This window comes from Caloenas nicobarica, chromosome 2, assembly GCF_036013445.1.
Source record: "Caloenas nicobarica isolate bCalNic1 chromosome 2, bCalNic1.hap1, whole genome shotgun sequence".
Lineage (NCBI taxonomy): Eukaryota > Metazoa > Chordata > Aves > Columbiformes > Columbidae > Caloenas > Caloenas nicobarica.
This window is the reverse complement of record NC_088246.1, coordinates 129,680,322-129,702,884: the sequence shown is the minus strand read 5'-3', so window position 1 is coordinate 129,702,884 and position 22,563 is coordinate 129,680,322. Positions and strand designations below refer to the sequence as shown.

At 38.8% G+C, this 22,563-nt stretch overlaps 1 protein-coding gene across 1 annotated transcript in view; it reads right to left on the bottom strand.

Annotated features, from left to right (window-relative positions):
- Positions 1-22,563, bottom strand: part of C2H8orf34 (chromosome 2 C8orf34 homolog) — a 160,488-nt gene that overhangs the window by 120,483 nt on the left and 17,442 nt on the right. The window contains exons 2-3 of the mRNA XM_065629519.1: positions 6,759-6,906; positions 5,630-5,761 (exon numbers count right to left, since the gene is read on the bottom strand). Of these exons, the coding sequence (XP_065485591.1) occupies positions 5,630-5,761; positions 6,759-6,906 (280 nt within the window). The remainder of the gene's footprint in view (positions 1-5,629; positions 5,762-6,758; positions 6,907-22,563) is intronic.

Here is a 22,563-nt window from a genome sequence, read left to right as displayed (position 1 = left end):
TATCAGTGGTTGCTAACTGCTCACTTAAAAATAACTTCAAAAACAAAGCCTATAATGTCCAATATATCCTGGCCAGCTTTTAAATTTTTATTTACTATTTTGACAGCTGTCAACTAATTTGATGCTTATAAACTTCATTTTCACTACATGCTAAGAAGGAAACCTGCAGACTCCTACAGATAATACAAAAATGTGATATCTTATAATCATTTGAAATTTCAGAGTGCTTTTATGATGGTATGGGGAAATTATGCTCAGACTTCAAGTTCTTGTAGCTAATACAAAATGTGTTAAATAACTGTTGCTGTTGAAATTTGCCTTATTGCTGACTGCCCTCTGTGTGAACATAGAATCTGCTCCACTTTGGATCAAGTCCACAAGGGAAAGTTGAAGTTAGGTCAGTAGCCATCCTTCCCAGGTAAAGAAATGGGACAATGGAACATTTAAGTCTTTCTGTCACAAAGAACATGACTCCATCTCCTGTAGACATAAACCAAGCCATCTTCAAACTGGACATCTATGCAGAGTCTGACAACCCAGAGTATATTCTGATCTGTAACACCCACTCAGGAACCTGGGTAAGCATTAGGGAAGTTAATGCATTTGACTGTAATTCTCAAAGACTGAAGACAAAGGAGAGATTGAAAAGGACCTACAGAGTTAAGAGCAGGAGGAAGGAGACACAGGAAGCCTCATAAGGAGAAGGGAAGAGAGGGGCAACTTGGAGTGTCAGAGTCTGGTTCTACTTTGTGTTCGAAAAAGACAAGTCGTGTTTCCTTCTGAGGACAATAGAAATAATGAGCTGTGGTGGTTCCTAGTGAATATACAGGCCTTCAGGCATTAAGATATCACTAGCCTTTACTCAGATGGACAGCTTATAACTTTTGTTGATACTTTTGAATGCCAATCATTTAATTTATAATTCCCTGTGTTTAGAACCACTAAGTTCCTTAAAAGTTATCTAAATTTTTGTGTGACCAAGAATTGCCTCCATTCATAGACTCGAGAACAATTAACTTAAATAGCACAGCTTCAGTAATTCTCATCCTTTTTCTTATTTACAGAAAACAAAATGTTCCATCTAGTATTTTTTCTAAACTTTTACTAGCTGTAAATATATAGTAAACTATAAAAGAAGTTCTATAATGAGGACTCTATTTTTGTTCACCTTTGTTTTACATTGAGATCACATGCTCCTTTACTGCCTGCTTTTTTAGCCATTTCTTTTTCTCCCTTCAGTGCATCAACATTATATTCTACGGCGTCACTCACTGTAGTCTGCTAGCAGTTTGACAGACTTTCCTTTCCATGTTTATACTGAACTCATCACACCATAGAAATCTCATAGTACCACTAAAATACAAACAGGCGATAATTTAAGATAGTTAAACCACGTACAAAGATAAGTAAACCTTAGAGCCTTCAGGTTGCAAAAAATTTCAACAAGCTGGAATTTGATATCATTTTCAAAGTACCAAAGGACAGAATGTTTGAGGATCCATACGATTTTGAAATAAAATTTGTCACGGGACAGAAGCCAAATGAAACGAACATAAGTTCTACTCAACAGCTGTGGAGCTTCCAGGATCAGCAACTGTCAAGTATATGGACCAACCTGCATCAGGAAAAATGAGAGTATCAAGACTCTATCCTTGGAAAGAAGGGCAACTTGCTTAAGAGACAATGGTCTGGTCCCTAGTTTCAGAGAAATGTCCCAAAAACACCGGAAGCTTCGATGCCATCTCACTAGATGGATGGTGGGAAACCAGTCAAAAACAGGGTGGAAAATTGCTCTGCATGCTGGTGTACTATAGTCTGTGTTTCAGTGAACCATTCCATACTTCAGTGAAAACATATCAAAACAGATACGCTGTCATGGAACACTTCTGAGTTTCAATAGCATTTGTTTCAACGAGTTTGGCTCATTCTATTGAACTGAAAGTGAAGCGGAAGTTAAGTAGAATTAGAACTGATTGAAAGGGAAGACATAATTCTTAACTACTCTTCCAACTAATGAACGGATACTAAAACTAAAATCTACTTCATTACATCATGTGGCATGTGTCTCACATTTCAAGGTTCATTTTCTGCTTGCTTACAAATGTTTTTATAATATAAACTTGTATCTTCCCAACTAAAGGATCAACAAGCACCAGCCATTTTCAAATGGATGGCTTTGTGTAAAACACGCAGAACTACATAAAGACCATATGACCCTTCCTTCAGATCTTTTGAAATACACAATCTTCTTCTGTATGTATGAAGTCCTTCATATATAATTTCCATGCATATGTCACTACGCACTTAGTAAAATCCTTTCACAATATTCTGACCTTCCTCTTTCTTTATTATACTCACTCATTCCTCAAAATCATCATATCAGTAATTTAAATCCCTCATCACATTACCTGCCTCAATCTCATCTCTCTTATTTGAGAGACTTATATAACACTTTCTCTTGAAATTATTTGCCTACAATTCAGAAGATTTATTACATCTACATCACAGCATTTGTATAGAAATATTTAGTTTTTTCCTTTATGGAGCTGAGATTTCCCCATCTCATCTTAGAAGACTGCAAAAACACGCTTTCCGGTATTTCTGATTTTTCTGGTGGTGGGCCTCCCCAGCAAATGCACATCAGATTCATTCACAGATAAGTTATGAATTCTGCCACAAATGAGCAGACCTTTGTTTTCTACTGGATTATGGTATAGGATCAGTATTGTTTTTATCTACATATACGTGTCTTTTCAGGACATGATTTGTAGACAGAATCAGACCAGTTGCTCATTAAATCCTACATTTCAATAATACATCCTATGACCATATTACATCTCAAAAACAAAAATATGTGTTACTACTGAGTATAAAATTACTCATGTATCTAAATCTCACAATACCATTCAGATTAGAGCTCTTTGATAATACAGCCAAATGGGTTTACACAGTGCTTGCACATTAAAAGGCTAAGAGAATGATGGCCTATAGCCCCAGACTGACCAAGGGCAATTACAAGTACACAGCATTGTAACAGTAAATGGGATATGGTGAGAATGGTGAACAGAAGCAGAGTGAAACGATGATCAGTGGTGAAGAGATCAACCTACTTTGCCTAAAAGCAGTTAACTGGGAAGCAAGAAGTCTTTCACAAACCATTTAGAAACTTCCAGATTTGTTCTTCTTCAAATACAGAATGTGGTCATCTAAGCATTTCATTAAATATAATCATATATACACACACACACACTAGGAGCTATAGCTTCAAGCCTCTTCCTTGCCAGACAACAACAGCAGCTTCTGCTTAATTCCGCTCTTGCACACCCCAAACAAGTGGCCAGATCCCTTAAGTACCAGGGTTTCTTACTTCTGTGGGTTTTTTTGGGGGGCAACTGAGATCATAACAGACAGGAAGAGGGACTGGAAGAATCTTTCCAGTAAAAAAGTTGAATGCATAAAGAAGATATATTTGTGCAGGAATAACATGCACACTGTAGTCAACATCAGCTCTACTGAAGGAAAAAAAAATAATTCCTAATTAAATAAATAAATTCTCCTGGTGTTTCCAAAGATTCCTATTAAATGACCATTCTCAGTTCTGAATAAACTTACAAGTTCAGGATCATTTGAACAAGATAGTCGTAAGACAAAAGCTCTACAACAGAACATATTGCAGCTGATGGACTCCATTAAATTTTGAGTTTGTTTTGGCAGATTTGGGGGGCTTTTTAGGTTGTCGGGTATGCGAGTTTGTTTGTTTGTTTTAAACACAAATCTGAGAGTAAATCTTTAGATGTCAGCGGGCCCAAAACAATCTGTTTCTCAGATGAGTCCTTACTACCTCTTTGGAGAAGCTTTGGAAAAAAATGTAGAGTGGTACCCAAAAATGTTTTTAGGGACAAGCTGAAAGCACAAAACAAATGGAATACGCTGTGCACATCTGGACAGAATAATAAATGCCTTCTGAACATGCTTGCTTTCTGCTCCTCTGAGTGGTTGAAGTAGCATATGGTACTCACGGATTTTGGCATAAACCCAGCAAAAAAAAAGTTTAAAAAATGTCGGTATTAATTTGGTTGTTGGCAGAAAATAAGAGAAGCAAGATATGGCAAAAAGGCATATGGCTGAAATCAGCCACTGTAATAGCAATTTAAAAAACATAGTTCAAATACACAAGGTATTTTCAAAAAGTTGTGGAGACAAATATTTGCAAGGGTAAGTCATGAAAATAATAAGAGGAATCAAGGTTTAAAGTAGTGGCATGGACAAAAAAAATAGGAAAGGGCATAAACAGTAAAGTATGGAAACGGGATAATTAGGCTGGAAAGGACCTCTGAAAGTCTTCTAGTCCAACCTGCTGCTCAAAACTGGTTCACCAATGGCAGGTTGTTCAGACTATCCAGTTGAGTTTTGAGTATCCTCCAGGATGAAGATTCCACAGTCTCTCCTGACAACCTGTTCCAGTGTTTGACTACCCTCACAGTATAATTTTTGTTGCTTCTTGTTCTTTCACTACACACCTTCAAGAAGAATGTGGCTATGCCTTCTCTACTGGCCTCCAGTGTCATAGTTTGTGGTGGCAATGAAATCTCCCCTTAAACTTCATTTCTTCAGGATTAACAAACTGATTTCCTTCAGTTTTTTCCTTGTCCACCACATGTTCTAGCACTCTCATCATCTTGGTGGACCTCCACTGAACTTGCTCCAGTACACCATCGTCTATCATGACATACTCCAAGTGCCATCTCAATAGTGCGAAATAAACACTGCTGGCTATACTCATGTTAATGCAGCCTCATATGCAGCTCACTTTCAGCACTGCAGGAGCACACAGTACACAGTTGGTTCATATTCAAGTTCTTGTCCATCAGCACCCCAGGCCTTTTTCTGCAAAGTTACTTTCTAGCCATTCAGGCCCCCACTATACTATTGCTCACGATACAGGATTTTGCATTTGCTTGTATTGAACTTCATGAGGTTCCTCTCAGCCCATTCCTCAGTCCTGTTGAGCTCCCTTTGAAAAGCAGCCTTGCTACCCTGAATATCAACCACTTCCCACAATTTGGTCTCACCCACAAACCTGCTAAGAGAACATTTTACTCCATCATCCAGGACATTAAGAAAGACTTTTAAATGGTATTGGTCTCAGTACCAGTCCCTGAAGCATACAGCTACTGATAGGCTTTCCAGCTGGACTTCACATTGCCAGTCACAACCCCTTGAACCAACTTTCCACACAACTTGTCCACTTGCCCAGTCCATATCTCACCAACTGACTTAGAAGGACACCATGGGAGACTGAGAAAATGCAAAATGGCAATGCAAACTAAAACATCAAATCATAATTGGTATCTGAACATAAAATTGTGGATGACACCTAGATATTATTCTGGGTTTTTTTAATCCATCCAGCATTCTATTCTATCCTATCTATAGATGACAACATAGAGTATTATTAAGTATTCATAATTCAAGTGAAAGTAAAGTAAGAATCAAACTCTTCTAACATATATATCTAGACATTTCAAGTGCTCATAGTTTGCTTTCCATTCTAATCTTAATTCAACAGAAAAGCATCCTGTGGTCTTGGAAGTACGCATGAATTAATAATGTAGTGAAGTTTTCTTACATGACTTGGACTCCGGTGACGGTGGAGAAATGTTGGACACGGCAAGGTCGCTCTTTGACTTTTTAGGTTTTTTTGCATTTACCTGCCAAGGTTTATCATAACTTCTAAAATCTCTCCTTGTTCCTTTATTTTCTGTTAAAAGAATCGAATCAGGCAATTAAAACATTTGTAGAGTCATTTTTCAAAGACTTAATAAACAATTAATCCAGAAAAAACAAGACCTTTCAGTCTAAACCAAAGTCAGTTCTTTTTGTTCTCCTATTTCTGATTTATGCTAAACAACATATATTTCTTCCATGTCCTAAACATCAAAATTTAGAAATTCATTAATACGTTTTTCATTAAAAACATGACATCTGATTTTTTTGTTATGAAAAAGTCCTTAACCTCCATTTATTCACTTACATGTTTGAGTGCGTATGCTTAAAACTTTACATTTGATATAAATAAAAAGGTGATCTGCCAAGCAACTAATATTTTGACTATCAGCAGCTGTTCCATACCTATTATAATCTGAAACAGATCACTGGTCAGTTTTTACAAACAAAACCAACATTCTAATAGTAGCTTGTACCAGAATATCAAATCTAAAATTTCTACTTTAGAATCAGAGCAGATATTATTTCAGAATTTTTTTATGCTTCTGAAGATCTACAATCATAAATTATTCACACTGGAGTTCATAAAGTAGTAATAGCATCTTCTCATTAAGTGTTGGAATGACGGGTTGTTAAAAATACATATTATTAAAGAAAATACCTCAATAGAGGCTAATCTCAGGCACAAATACACCATGGGAGGGAAAAGAAAAACAAAGCAAAGAGAAATGGAAAGCAAAGACGACAGCAGGGGAATCAAGAGACCTTTATATGCACCTTCTTTCTCATTGACGCTGCGATTGTTTCCACTCTATAACTCTGACCCATACTAACATGGCACGTGCATAGGCTGAGCTGACAGCCAATAATATATTAAACTCAGTACCTATTGGACAAACAGGATTTATCATGCATGCTCAAAACCACAGAGTAGTACCTGTGCAGTAGGTACATGTGCATCCAGGAAATCATGGACGAAAGTGCGGGAAACTTACACCAGAGACTAGCTTTTTCCAGAATACAGAACATACCTGATGTTTCACTCTCTGCCCAAAGGGCAGCAGAGCCAGACAACGTTCTCTGAAGCTGACCACGGTTCCCCTGTTTGGACTGAAGGTGATCAATTAGAAACGGGATTGGCTGGTCAGGTGTCTCTGTTATCAGCCTGGTCATCAACTCCTTTAGAAAATTAAAACAAAACAAAAAATTAGTGGGATATTGCACCTAAACTCATCTTGCATTTACCAAAAAAGCAGCATTTATAAAGGAAAAGTCTGTTTTCAACTTGGAAGAAAACAGGCGGCAACACGCATCTCCTACTACTGTCAGCTTTGCCCTATGAAGTGCTCACGTCTGAAGTCCTCTTGGCCTATACAGTCACTTATCCACTGGAATTTACATTAAACAACCCAAGCCGTGATACCTGCTCAAATTTACCTCAACCATTCTGAGTACTGTTCATTTAACCAATCACAACAAACCCCTTTTCAGAGCAGCAAGTAGCTCTTCTCTGACCCACAGATCCAAGTTTCTTCTCATCGCAAGTTGGTTTATCAGGAAGGTTGGTGCATTTTTTATCTCACCCACACACAGAACAACAATTTGGTTAGAATATGCATTAATATCTGGGAACTCCAAGGTCTGATCAAACAGGCAGGTTTTTAAAAGCAAGTCCTCCAAAATATTGTTGTATGGACACGAGCAAATATTTTACTACACTGTTGCAGGCTTGGATACAAACCCAGCGCTAACAGGAAACCATCTCCTATGCCATGCATTGATACTATAATTGCTGTCATACATTCTGGCCTTGCAAGGCTGCAGAAAGAGAAGCCCTCTCCGTACCGCTGCTGAGGTTCTTCCTGGCTCCCTACCCATAAAGCACAGGTTAGGAATCCAGAAAGAAGCCATGGCTCTGTGATGGGCATGTGCCCTGAGAGGAAATCAATGACTAACATGGGAGGTGACCCTGAGATACACATAGTTCCAGAGGAAATTTGTGGCTACTACTTCAAAATGAAAAAGCTCCATGGAAGTAAAAAATGACAGGAAAGTATAACAAAATCAGGACAAAAACCAGGCTAATTAAGACCATTTATTCTCCCTTCACCTATCCCCAAGCATAAATCTTACCATAATTTCCACACATTCAAGTCTATAGCCACTTCATTTTTTCCACACCCCTTCATTTAATAAATTATTTTTCAAATACTGGTAGTTACTTGGCATTGCCATCAGTTAACTGTGTTGGAAAAACATTCTGGGACCAATACTATTCAATATTCTGGGACCAATAGTATTCAATATATTCATCAATGACTTGGATGAGGGAATTGAGTGTACTATCAGCAAGTTTGCTGATGACACCAAGCTGGGAGGAGTGGCTGACACGCCAGAAGGCTGTGCTGCCATCCAGCGAGATCTGGACAGGCTAGAGAGTTGGGCGGGGAAAAATTTAATGAAATATAACAAGGGGAAATGTAGAGTCTTGCATCTGGGCAGGAACAACCCCAGGTTCCAGTACAGGTTGGGGAATGACCTATTAGAGAGCAGTGTAGGGGAAAGAGACCTGGGGGTCCTGGTGGACAGCAGGATGACCATGAGCCAGCACTGTGCCCTTGTGGCCAAGAAGGCCAATGGCATCCTGGGGTGTATTAGAAGGGGGGTGGTTAGTAGGTCCAGAGAGGTTCTCCTTCCCCTCTACTCTGCCCTGGTGAGACCTCATCTGGAATATTGTGTCCAGTTCTGGGCCCCTCAGTTCAAGAAGGACAGGGAACTGCTGGAGAGAGTCCAGTGCAGGGCCACAAAGATGATTAAGGGAGTGGAGCATCTCCCTTATGAGGAAAGGCTGAGGGAGCTGGGTCTCTTTAGCTTGCAGAAGAGGAGACTGAGGGGTGACCTCATTAATGTTTATAAATATATAAAGGGTGGGTGTCACGAGGATGGAGCTAGGCTCTTCTCAGTGACAACCAACAGTAAGACAAGGGGTAATGGGTTCAAGCTGGAACACAAGAGGTTCCACTTAAATGTGAGAAGAAACTTCTTCTCAGTGAGGGTGACAGAGCACTGGAACAGGCTGCCCAGGGGGGTTGTGGATTCTCCTTCTCTGGAGACATTCAAAACCCGCCTGGACGCCTTCCTGTGTAACCTCACCTAAGTTTTCCTGCTCTGGCAGGGGGATTGGACTAGATGATCTTTTGAGGTCCCTTCCAATCCCTAACATTCTGTGATTCTGTGATTCTGTGAACATACTTAAGAGGGAGTATAGCAAATAACAGTAAACACGAGTAAGAGCATGCAGGATTATTAAGACGCAGCAAGTTATCTCTGTCCACTCCAAGATTTTCCATTCTTTTTGTTCAACCAGTGGTATAAACCATTAGGTAAAAGTGAAAATGAGACAAAAACAAGCTTTCCATCTCAGAAAGAGAAATTTAACTTCAGAAAACAAAAAGGAGAAAACATGCCCAATTTCATGTCTTCTGAAGACATGACCATCTGTGACATGATATTTGGTAACCCTCTACAGGGAACCAAAAAAAAAAAAAAAGTGTCTTTGGTTTTGAAATGAACTCCACAGAGAAAAATTAAGCTACTTACTAATCTTAGAAATGGTAAAGCTATGAAGCGCAACTTCATCTAGACTGTGTCTCACCAAGGTAGGAGAAACCCTCTGATACACATTATACAAGAAAAATCCAGAAATTAGAGTACATTCATATTTTGGTTGCTTGGCAACAGTCTAACAGCAAACCTTTCCTTTTTTCCCCCGCCAAAATGCAGAATTAGTGACAAGTGGAAAGATGTAATCTTGTGCTTGTAACGGACCACAGTAGCTGTAGGAATTCCACTGCAGAGGACTCTGTTACCAAAGGAAAAGTGCCTATCTGTAATAACTGAGTCTTAATTTAAATAATTTCTCTGAATCATGATTTGAAAACTATTTTTCTGTCATAGATTAATAAAAACAAGATGACGATAACTGAGATACATGCATTGGTACTATTAATTTTTTTAAAGACATGCATGGGTGACAATCTATTAATAATACATTCCAAATTAATCTAGCATTAAAAAAGATAATGTGGAGATGAAAAATTTTAGAATGCCTATGTGTCAATATAAGACAAATACTACTTGATTGTTGCCATCACTGACTTGCCTGTCACAAGACAAAATGCTCTTTAATTAACAGAAACAAATAAACAAAAAAGTGCTGTTCTGAGGTGATGTGAAATCAGCTTCTATTCAAAAGGACCACTTTTTTATCTACTGTTAACACATCGTTAATAGGGCCTGAGTGACATAAAGATCTGTGCTGTCCCAGCACACAATCACTTCTATTAAGTGACAGCAGTTAGAAAAGTTAAAAGAACTATAGATATAGGGTACCTTTATCTATCTGGAGTAACAAATAAGTTGTACCAGTCCTGTACACCTAAAGCAAAAGAAGAACTAACACTGCTGGAATCCTCATAAACTGAAAATAGTATGCAGTTCAAATAAATACTGCTTGTGTAATAGGCCTCCAACTGATCTGCCTCAAGCACTTCCAGAGATGTCATTAAAAGTAAATACAACTTCAAGTCAACACAAAGGTGACTCGGATTATGAAGTCTACCATTTAAAGAAGACATAGCTCTTTACTATGAACATTCCATTGCAAAAGGGGAGTGAAGAAGCTCTTAGGGATTTGCTTCTCAAGCAGCTCCAAGCGAGGTGTGAAAGTGGGCTCCAACTTAGCACAGCTGGGTTCCTGAAAAACGCAGAATTTGCAAAGAAAACTTCCACCCCAATCAATGGCAACAACAGCAGCGGTAACAGCTTCTGACACATGCTCTGTGTAAATCCACATTCACATGCAGGAGGTGGCATCTCCTTCCATTTCCTCCCCCCTCACACACTCAGAGATCCCAGAAGTAGGATCACAACTCCATGGTCCTCACTGCCTTTGCCCTCCTACCAAATTCTGTCACCCAATCCATCAAGTGACCCAACTCCATCTGCTCAGCTTCCTGGCCATGCTCTCCAAGCTCATGCTTCCTTTGAGACTCTTGTCATCCCGTGCAAATTGGCAATTACAAGGAAACATGTTACCTGCCTGTGTTCTGTTGCTTGGCTATGCCATGGGGTGGTAGGGGCAAGAGAAACAAACAAACAAAAAAAGGGGAGGAGGGAAAGTGCGCTTCACTGAAAATGAAAGGACATTACAAATTAGGAATGCCTGTTAGGGGTATTCTCATCTTAGCACCATCCCCTAGTAAAACTCTCTTAAACTTCCAATGAAGTTACCAAATGTTATTTGATGCTCTAATCTGTTGCTCAGAAAACATCTTAATAGACAGAAGGAATAACATACTACACGGTACTCTAAATATACTCTTACAAGTCTGAGATGTTTAAAAAAAAAGTTGACAAAAGTGAAGGTATTAAATAAGAAAATTTAAAGTGTACAACAAGTTATAAAAATAAAATTCTTTTTTGGTTAGCAGCAGTCTGATCTGACTCACTATGTGCTAAGTAGGCAGGGTTTCACAAGAAAAACAAAAGAAAAAAGACCATCTAGTCTCAATGAAGCCGCCTCTGCATTAACAGCAGAATAAAAACGGCACTAGATCACTGAAACTGAGATCCATTTCTTGATGGAAAATTCAACAGATAAGTTTCAACTGCATGAAAACATGAAATGCAAGACACTTAAATGTCTCTTAAAAATATTAACTGTACTTTTTAGATCAAATTTCTAAGTTTTCTACCTGTTCTCAATTTCATCTAATCCAAATAAGAAAAAATAAAGGCTTTGTCTACTTTTATAACATGTTCTTCTGTGCACAGTGTGCTTTATAACACCAAATAAAAAGTCATGGTGGATTGGGTCTCCATGCTGCCAGATGGAATGTTCACTATCCACAATCTCTCTCCTATCTTCTCCCCACTGCTATGTCTTCCTCTCACTCTTTGTCCTTTTTTCTATCAGCGGGGCTGCCCTCAGTCTCTCCCTTCCAGCGGTGTAATGAGTGAAGAAGCCTGTTCAGACGTCAGCAGCTATTAATTTGCTGTGCACCCACAAGTGACACTGCAGCACAGAAAAGGAGTAAAAGGGAACTTCCGTCATTACTACACACTAGAGCACTAGAGCACTAGGGTGAATAGACTCATTTCTGCCACTTCCCCAATTGCAGTGCCCCAAATTAGGTTCTGCCCTGACTCAAATGAGAAGGAACAGGCAGAAAGGTGATCACATAAAAAAAACACTACACCACCAACCTGGCAATTAACTCCTCTAAGGATTTTACCTTGCACTGTGCAAACTAGAAATGAAACCAGTTATTTCCACTTTCTTCTGTAATGGTATCTTCGTATGCTTTTACGTTCACTAGTTTTATTAAACTTTGTAAGACAGACTGTTTTAAAAGAAACTTGCAGAAGTTGATTTGTGGATGTTTCCAAGAGAGAGATTCATGTTCATATTGATAAGGCTGCTAAAGATCTTGAAAATAAAGTAGCAACTTAATATATTAATTCTTTATAAAGAGAATAATCTTTCACTATTGTGCTGTCCTCAGGTCCACTATTAGTTATTCACTGCAGGTCCAGATTTTAATTTCCTTGTGACTGTCCACGCATTTAATACAAATGAAACAGTCTTCACAGTCTATTAATCACAGGCCGAATTACAAGCAAGCTCTAATTAGCTATGTCTAAACGTACCTATCGGGTTATTAAGTTAATTAAGAGACATTCTATCTTGCCCTGTAGTTGATAACAGTAACTGCACAACAATCACAAGTTTTGTTTTTAACAATGTAGACTTCTACAGACTATGGCAGACTGTGCACAGATCTTGGCTGTAATATGCTCTCATTTCATGGTTTAAACTAGATGCTTAAAGGAGGTAGAGTGAATTGCCCTCAGAAGATGGTGTCTCTCTTTCTTCAGACCAAACAAAGAGATTAGGTGGTTTAGCTTAAACTACAAGGTTTTAATGGGATGCAGTTCCAAATTAAGACAATTAAATACAGCAGTCTTCACACCAATGTCAATGGTGATCTTGTCAATGAAGAAGTCAAGGGATCCTAGAGAGCTCCCAGTTGACTAGCCAGCATATGGTCCATTTAGGATAAGAAGAATTGCTTTCCAGGCTCCACTGACTGTACTGGCTCTGTATCTATTGACTACAATGGAGCTCAGACACTTAGAAGTCAGGGAGACAACTAAATTTAGGTTTGCTAATGACTTCATACAGGCTGTAAGTGAACAAAGACAACATAAAATTGAGTAAAAACCTGTGGAATTAAAGTAAGTTTAATAAATATTTTAGTGATTGACTCATTTTTATTTATTTAGAATTTCTTTCTGATTTCTGCAGTAATACAGCAAGGATTTTTTTTTTTTTAAAGCATATTTCAACATTACTCTTACTGGCTAAAATAAAAGTCTGCAATTCTTAAATGACAGCAGAAGGGTGAACATCACTGCTTCTACCACAAAAGCTTATTTTCTATGGAAATGAAGGAAAAATACCAGCATCCTTCTTTTGGAAAATAGCTAGGATTTAAGTCTTTTTGAGCAGTTCAGAATTAAAATAAGAAAACCACATTATAGACTATAATCAAAATGGACTTCAGCGTATTTTAACTGTTGATGAAATTATCACATCTCCCTATGAAATAAATAATTCAACACAAAGCAAATTTCAAATACAATTCGCATGTCTGCACCATACTAGCTGTTTCAAAATAACCAAGGTAGAAAAACAGTTGAGAGCAAACCTCTATAGGGTTAGTAGTCCTATTCAGTTCATTTGTGAAAAATATTCAGACTTTTACCTGGAATTGACTAAAAAATTTTCAACCAATTCTTTCTTTATTCAAAGCCTCAACACTATTCATTGCCACCATTTCAGCTAGCTGTGCAGCTACTTTTAATATAATATCACAAAACTGCATTACACAGCATGGAACACATCCCAGAAAGAAATTACTTTGGGCATACAACTAAAGAGAATGTACAAAGCTGATATGGTGGCCCTGCTATTATGATACAAACAAAATTCCCCTAAAAGGTGGCACTGGTAGGGAAAGCTGCAATATGGGACTGGTGACACAGGTAACAATTTCAGACTCGGACGACCACCGTTCAAAGTCCCAAACTGGGTTTTTTTCCACATCTCAAATCAGTGTGATATCTCTGATATACAACAGTGGTAAACTTTTGATTCATACAATGAGAATAGTAAGAGGGAGTCTGAAAACAAACATCACTGAGTAGCTAAGAATCCTCCTTAAACATTTATCTATTAAATATCTGTACCAATTCAATAACAGAATATTAATTTGGGGGGGCTACGCTATTAACCATGTGTTTAGGAAGACTCCAGAGAGCAGAATGGAAACAACCTGTTCTTTCCACTACAAACCCTTTGCAAATCATATAATCAGTTCCCTGAGTTGGATGAACTGGCCCTATCAGATATAAATTCAACTTCTGTATGTGATAGTTGATAAAATATGCATCATTGATCTTAGTCAGTGATCCAGAAACAAAAACCTTTTGTATAGTTGACATCTGGTGGACAATTCCGAAGTTTCACTAAATGAGCTCGTGACAGTTTATCAAACTCCACCATGCACATCTAACGTGCAGTATCTATCCAAACCTCTTGCTCTTTTTTCACTTCTGCATCCCTTGAAGGTTTCTTCCTCTTATCTTATTCTTGATATTTCAAATATATTTGTCTCAAATGTATTATACCACTTCTGAGTTCACAACATAGTTTCAAATAGCTTTGCTCTTTGGCTTATTATTGAAAGATTTCCTTTCTGCCATTCAATCATTTCAGACAAGAATGAAGGGAGGTCACTGCCACTAGGTTACTCTAAAATATTAACTACTTCTCAGTACAGGAACAAAAGGTTAAAGACACGCTCTCAGATACACCAAGCATGTCAATGGTTATCACATTTTCTCCCATGTTTTTTTTCAAATCACAGACATTTTCTACAATAGGTTACGCTTCTTTCAGCAGTCCTGTATCTCTGCATAACAATCTCACACTTGTGGAATTATGCCTACCATATCACTATCTGAACTCAGCAAGGGTTTATCAAACAAGGGTACTTGGTGTTATGGCAGAAACACTACAAGGTTTCCCTAACTGTATTGCAGAAATCTTCCTCGGTTTCCACCCACCCTATCAACCACTGGAAATCACACCCTGAAGGCGAGACATTTCACAGATCAACCAAGATAAAATCAAAACGACTGGTTTTCTGAAAGGTCTGCAGGATTTACATTTAAAGGAATAGCCATAGATAAAGGCTAGGAAAAACTATTACAGCCTGGACTGATTTCCTTCAATTACAGCCATAAAACACCACTGACTGCACATCACTGCCTTTCCTAAAAGCTAACTCAACACGGTAGAGCTGATCTTTCTCAATCAGCTGAAGTAATCGTATTCCAATTTCAAGGTCTGCGGTGAAGCCACTTGTTCCTCTGTGTTCAATGATTCATTACTGCAACTGTTAAAAAAATTAAATAAATAAATAAAATCGCATCATATTTCCACTTTAAACTTCACTGACAGCTCACTCACTCCCATCCCCAGCAGGATGGGGGAGAGAATGGGAAAAGCAAAAACAAGAGCAACTCATGGGTCAAGATAAAGACAGTTTAATAACCAAAGGGAAGAGAGGTGGAAAAAAAAAAAAATAATAATAATTAAAAAAAGAAAATGCACCACCACACCACACAAATAAGTGAACAAGTGATGTCAAGGCAATCACTTGCCACCTCCCACTGTCCAGCCAGCCCCCCAGCAATAGGTACTTCAGAAACTTTACCCCCCAGGTTTTATTGCTGAGGATGACATTATCCGGTATGGAATATCTCTTTGCTCAGGCTGGGTCAGCTGTGTCCCCTCTCAGCCTCTTGCCAACCGCAGTCTGCTCGCTGGTGGGCAGAGTGAGGAACAGAGAAGGCCTTGACTCAGGGATTGACTCAACAAAGAATTTAAGCTTAGGTATTTTTTGCACATGAGAATTAAATAATTATAAATCCAGGTGCATGCTTAAAATGCCTTGATGAATTAGATCACTGCTCTGTGACTGCAGAATTGCAAGCATTTCCTTCCCTCCAGGAGCCTACCCCCCCAAAATAGCTCTTTGGTAGAATCTAACTATGCAAATGTTTTGAAGGTTGATGGAAATCCTTTCAATTGCATCCCATGGAAAACTTGGACAAGATACATTTTCAAAATGTGTGCAGCAACCAACCACACCTGTCAGGTGCTTTTCTCCCCCCCACCCCAGATCACTTATCCAAGTAAAGTTAAAAAGTTATTACCAGAAGAAAAACTTATCAGAAACACATGTTGCACATTTATCACTTCTCATGCTTTTTCTAGTTCCTGTTCTCATACTTCAGGGGGATTAAACTGATTTATTTGTCAGTGGTCAAAGAAAATTACTACACAAGACATTAATTAATACTTTTTTCTTTCACAATTACAGTCATAATATATAAAAGTATAATGTCAGAAATATGACATTGATAAATCTGGTCTAGGAACTGAGTCCCAATTTCTTACTACTTAAAATCCCAGATTTCAACATGGTTACTCTTATTTTTTCCAGTAGAAGACAGAAGGACCTAAACCTGGAGTCAAGCAACAAGTGATGATTTAGCCTAAAGCTGGTGAAAGTCCTAGTCCTACCTAAACTCATGAGCAAGGTGCACACCCGTCCCACCCACTGCCTGAAACCACATCACAACCAGCAAGAGAACAGTCCTGGCTGTAGTGCAGAAGCACCATCCCTTAATCCCCCTGCTTGCTAAAAGATGTGCACTGGAGTTTGTTCCACCAGCAGCAGCATGGCCTCAAAAACAGCACTGTCAAATCAACTTTTGCAGCAGATATTCAGAGCCAAAAGTTTGATAGCCTGGTGCTGTGCTCCTCTCTCCCCCATTTCACATGGCTCACTACTAGTCTTTGGTCTATTGTACACATAAAGCATATACAAGTGAATAATAAGACTACATTTTTGTAGATAACCACGAAGTACCTAGTGGCAGCATTAAATTAATACAGTTGTGCTAGAGAGTCACTGCCTGTGATTGCTCCCATGAACTTCTCATTTAGGTCAGCTGCCAAAACACTGCTAAGAGCACAAACAATAGGAAGAAAAACTTCAAAAAAGCTTAGGGCTCAGCCACACCCCAAATAAATTCATAGGATACATAAAAACTGTTTTCTAACACCAAGAGTTTCAGCACTGCTGAATTTCACAGTACGGAAATTTACTAATACTGAAAGTATCAGGTTAACTGAGCAAATGGTCGGTGAAACATTTTAAAGCAATCTGAACAAGAACAGGGCTTAAATACAATAACTAAAATTCCTTGCAGGAATAGGAGTTCTGGTCTCATGCAGAAAAAATACACATGTATGGGGACACAACATGCATAGCTGGAAATACTGAATATATTCAATATTTTTTAAATTATTATGGGTGCACATGCAAAAAAGAGTGAAGAGATTTTCCAGTGTTATGCATATATTCAGGAGAATACATTCATTATCATTCTAAGGACTGGACAACTGAGGTAAATGGTAATTCATATATTCATTAATGTATTCATAATATGCAATGCAAACTCTCCCTTAAACCTAAAAGCATTAATTCCTTCTGTTTGTAAAAGACATTTATTTACTGTAAAATTACATTAACATAAATCTGATGTTACAGGCTGTGGTGTATCTTAGTAGTCAGAAATGCACATAGTCCATGAATTGCCAATGTAGGCCAGTCAAATTTATATTGCTTATATGTAAGAAAATGGCTATTCATATACATGAAATACTGACATGCAAAATGAAAAATCTAAATTTTCTCCTCTTCATATTTCATCCTTTCAAAAAGTCTGTCAAAATTTTGCTACCTGTAACTGTAGTCACATTAGAAGGCCTGATGTTTTACTCAGGCAAGTTCCCCTGTGGAGAGTAGTACTGGAGTAAGAAAAAACTACAATATGACATTTACACAACAACAGTTAATGTTAACTTTTTTAAAAAATCATTTTTTCTGAGAGACTTTTTTTTTTACACTTCTGGTTTAAAACTTACTAACTGCATACAAAACCATGGTACCCAAGGCAGAACACCAGCAAGAACCAGAGCTCTTCCAAAGAGCAACTTCCAGAAGCCACTGCGAGTCACATAACAGTGTGTACCACCAGAGGAGTTTCCCACTGGGAACTGCTTGGCAGTCACATACGCAGCACAGGAGAAGGAAAAGAAAAAAAAGCAGGCCAACCGTGTCCTGGGGTGCATCAAGCACAGCATTGCCAGCCAGGAGAGGGAGGTGATTGTCCCGCTCTGCTCTGCACTGGTGCAGCCTCACCTGGAGCACTGTGTGCAGCTCTGGGTGACACAGGATAAAAAAAGATATTAAGTTACTAGAGAGAGTCCAGAAGAGGGCTACGAAGTTTGGTGAAGGGTTTGGAGGGGAAGCCGTGTGAGGAACGGCTAAAGTCACTTGGTTTGTTCAGCCTGGAGGAGACTGAGGGGAGACCTCATCCCAGTCTACGGCTTCCTCACAAGGGGAGGAGGAGGGGCAGGCACCGAACTCTTCTCCTTAGTGACCAACGACAGAACCCAAGGGAACAGCAGGAAGATGTGCCGGGGGAGGTTTAGGTTGGACATTAGGAAAAGGTTCTTCACCCAGAGGGTGCTGGAGCACTGGAACAGGCTCCCCAGGGAGGTGTCACTGCCCGAACCCTGACAGTGTTCAAGAAGAGACTGGACAACGCCCTCAGACACATGGTGTGAACTGTGGGGTTGTCCTGTGCAGGGACAGGAGCTGGACCAATGATCCTTGTGGGTCCCTTCCAACTCACGACATTCTATGATTCTATTTACACACTGAGTGGGCTGGGTGAGCTGTGGACACACATTTCCAAATCCTAGATCCTCCATTCAAGTTGGTCATGCACCTTTGCCTACTCACTGGTTTCAGCATAGCAGGTACACAATCAGCCACCAAATGTTTATTTATCCACCAGCAGGCATGAGGGAGACTTCTGAGGCTTATATCACACATAAACAAAGGAGACAACAAAACAACAGAAAAACAAACCAGCATTAATATACTTAGCATAAACATATTAACGTAAATACAAATATTTGGAAGTCTAAATAAAGAAAGATAAACTCTAAGGTCACAGACCTAAGGCTTTCAAACATTGAATCTGGCCAGTAATCTCCCATAGCTGTATGTATGTATATAGATGCAGAGATTTCCAGTATTTAAGTGATTTGCAGTTCTAGAAATATTAATTTTATTGGAATGTCTACAGTACAGATTTCAGCATACCACATCAGACCTTCTGGGCCATTTTGAGGCTGTCACCCAGTTCAGGCCTTGGACTGAAGTTCAAATCCTATCACTTGCATAGTGCTACTTAGGTGGTAGCTCTAATATACAGACAGTTTTGAAATTACCCATTGAACGAAGATACTAGAATCATACACTGGCCATAAATTTAGAATTAGAAATAATGTTTCTGTCCACTTAACTATCCACTTTCTTTAATGAGGTCCCTTAAATAAATTTACTTCCAAAGTATGAGCACAATCTAATGGATGGTTTTAATCTAATGGATTCTTTTTTTAAAAGTATGGCTTATTACAAAAGAGACTGAATGAATGCTTAATTTTCAGTTCAATCATATAAAATTAAATTCAAATATTTTATTACCAGAGTTCAAATAATAATTTCAAGGATTGTGGGGTTTTGCGTGATTTTACTAGCAACACTACAGGCCAGTAAAAGATTTCAGTATCTAAACTGAGAGGTACAGAAGTTACCCCAAACTAAAATGCAAGCCTTGATCAGTGCATTTTAGAAAGACAGCAGATCCCAGTCTTCTAGAGTGGATTAAGTGCTCACAAAAAACACCACACACCCCACACAAAACCCAAACACCAAAAAAACCCACACCAACAGCAAACTATCTCAGTAAATAGGGGTTTGCCTTCTTAATTATGGCTTAGGGTGGTGCTTTCACGTGCAAATATCATGTGGTACCTGGAGCAAAATGCTATGAAGTATAATGAAAATAACAACTGTGAATAGGCAATGTTGGACTGCATGAGACTGCAGGTGGGAAGTACCTCTGAGCATCAGGTTAACATTAACAAAGTCCGTACTTCGGTTGCACACAAAGTTGTGGCAAGCAGCCTCAGTTATAGTGATAAGAGGAACAAAAATCTTTTAGAAACCCCTAGGCATAATGTAGCAAGACTAGGCCTAATGTAGCAAGACCAAGCATAATGTAACAGAAACCTAATAGAGAAACAATAGCTCTATAGAGACTGGACATGAGGCAAAGCAGGATGTCCTTGGCTTGCAAGCTGGGAAAGCGGAACATTCCACTAGATGAAGAAGAGGTACGTGACTTTTGCTGAGTAGTAGCAAAAAATGACAATATGCATCCTCAAGAAATTAGGTCAAGAAGCCGATACTGGGGAGGCACCAGGCTGCGAAGACCACCAGGAACCACTAGAGACCCTCAATGAAGACTCTCAAATACCAAAGATGGACTGCGGGCAAAGGGCAGGGTTATGTAAATAATTTATATCTAATGCATTAACTAAGCAGTAGAAACAAATGAATATGCAATAGGTATATGTAATAAATACCAAGAAGTGCGAATCATGCACACACTCAATTAGAGGAGCGATCCTCCGAGTGTCTGGCGCATCGTAATAGAAGTGCCTGCTTTTTAACACTTTCGAAATGCTGTTTAGGAGTATTTTTGCTGACTTTTCAGTATCAATAGGAAGAGAGGGGTGAAGATGACATTGGATTTCAGGTTTCTGAAGAGGATTGGATTCATGTAGATTAGTTAGAGATCGGCTCAGCATTAAAGATTATAATTTTTAAATACTTACAAAACACATTTACCATATTTAAATTCTGCATTTAAAGCTAAAGATATAATGACACAAAAAAAATTTAGAATATTGGTTTACAAGATCACTATGGGATCACCTGTCCATATAATAGAGACTTTGGATGTAAACAGTTGTAGAGATTGGTAACTCAGGTGCTAGAGAAGATAAAAGGATCTACGAGAGATTCCTAAGAAGATCACAGAACTTTCCCAGCAACAAGTCTTTCAGATCTGCAAAATCTGATAAAGACTAGACAGACCAACACCTAAGATTCCTGAGAAGTCTGATGGAGTTGCTGTTCTCTGACCATGCTGAATGAGTGACAAATATTAGACCCCTCACAAATATAGTATAGTCAATGCCCACCAGCTGCATACACGCCATGGTGCTCACTCAGAATACTGGAACCTAGACACAGTATAAAGTTACCATCAGACTAACACAATTAAACCCACATCCCTCACCACAAAGGACACTGTCTTAAACTCAAGGCTTTGCTGTATCAGGGGAAACTTTCTAAGCTGCCTGCTAAATCTATGCTACTGCACAGCAAGATATATACAGACAGGCAGATAGATAATTCAGGCAGTGACATAAGAGGGAGCATGATTTCACAATCCAGTGGCTAGCATTAAACAGCATTTAGATAAAATACAGACACAGACCCTTGACACTGTGGAGAGCTACTTCACTTTTAACCATGCTTGAAGAAAAAACAGGGAACTGTTATCTCTCAAACACTACACAGCAACTCCTGTTTTCAACTCCAGCTTGGCACTGTAGACCTGGCTAATATTTCAGACATTGCTTTGTGCTTTGGCATTTAGTACTATGGGTGAGTTCTTGCTTAGTATGTGGGGTTTCTGGATCACCATTTTGAGACACATACTACTGCCCATGTGGTGTTCAGACCTAACAACGTGACTAACAAATCCCAGACTCCAATGAAATTTCAGCAGTTTGCCTTGTAACTAAATGTATGTAATTTCTTCAATCACACCCTCAATGATTTTTGCTTTGTTGGCCTTATTTCAAAAAGGAGGTCTTGAGAAATCCCATAACTGCAATCACAGAAGTATGAACGTTAGAGAACCTCTTTACCTTGGCCTCACTTTTACACAATAAAATCCCATTCGGACATCAAAGCTTTACTTTCAGCAGAGCCTTGGCCTTGTGCTCATTCCCTAATGTGAAGTTTGCCCCTGGAAACTACCACTGGGATGGTCTTTCAGGGGTTTCACCAGCGCCTGCAACTAATGTGTAACATACAAGCCCCAGGATAACAGACACCAGGAAGCTGCAGACAGTCAAGCCCATGTTAGCAGAAGAACTCGGAGCTCTCAGGTGTCCATTGGCAGGCACTCTGCTCTGACAGCTATTGGAACAAGGCACTGTAGCTCTTGCATTATCTGAAAAAGGCAAATCAATATTACTTCTGTGGAAGAAGGATACCACTAACACTGCATTGCCACAACATTAAATTCACTCAAGTTATACAGAAAGATAAATATGAGGTGATGTTTTAAAAAGTTCTGCTCTCCAGTGTGTGGAGCCAAAGTTATTAAATGTTTTGTACAAGTTCTACGCATTAAAATATTTATAAAAATTGCTTTTGTATTTTTAAAATTTTGACTAAGAATTTTTAAACTATTCACATGGAAGTTCAAATAATAACCAGCAATTACAGTGACATGAAACAGAGAATGTGAGTTACCAGAGTTCAGGTTAGGGAAGTTCTAACACAGATTCAATTATCCTGACTTTAGCTGCCTACATAAATTAACCTTGAACTTGCTCAAGTACTGATCACTAAACATATTCCAATGAAGTTAACAGATGCTCCCTGATTGTTAGAATTTACTTAAATCATGTCATTT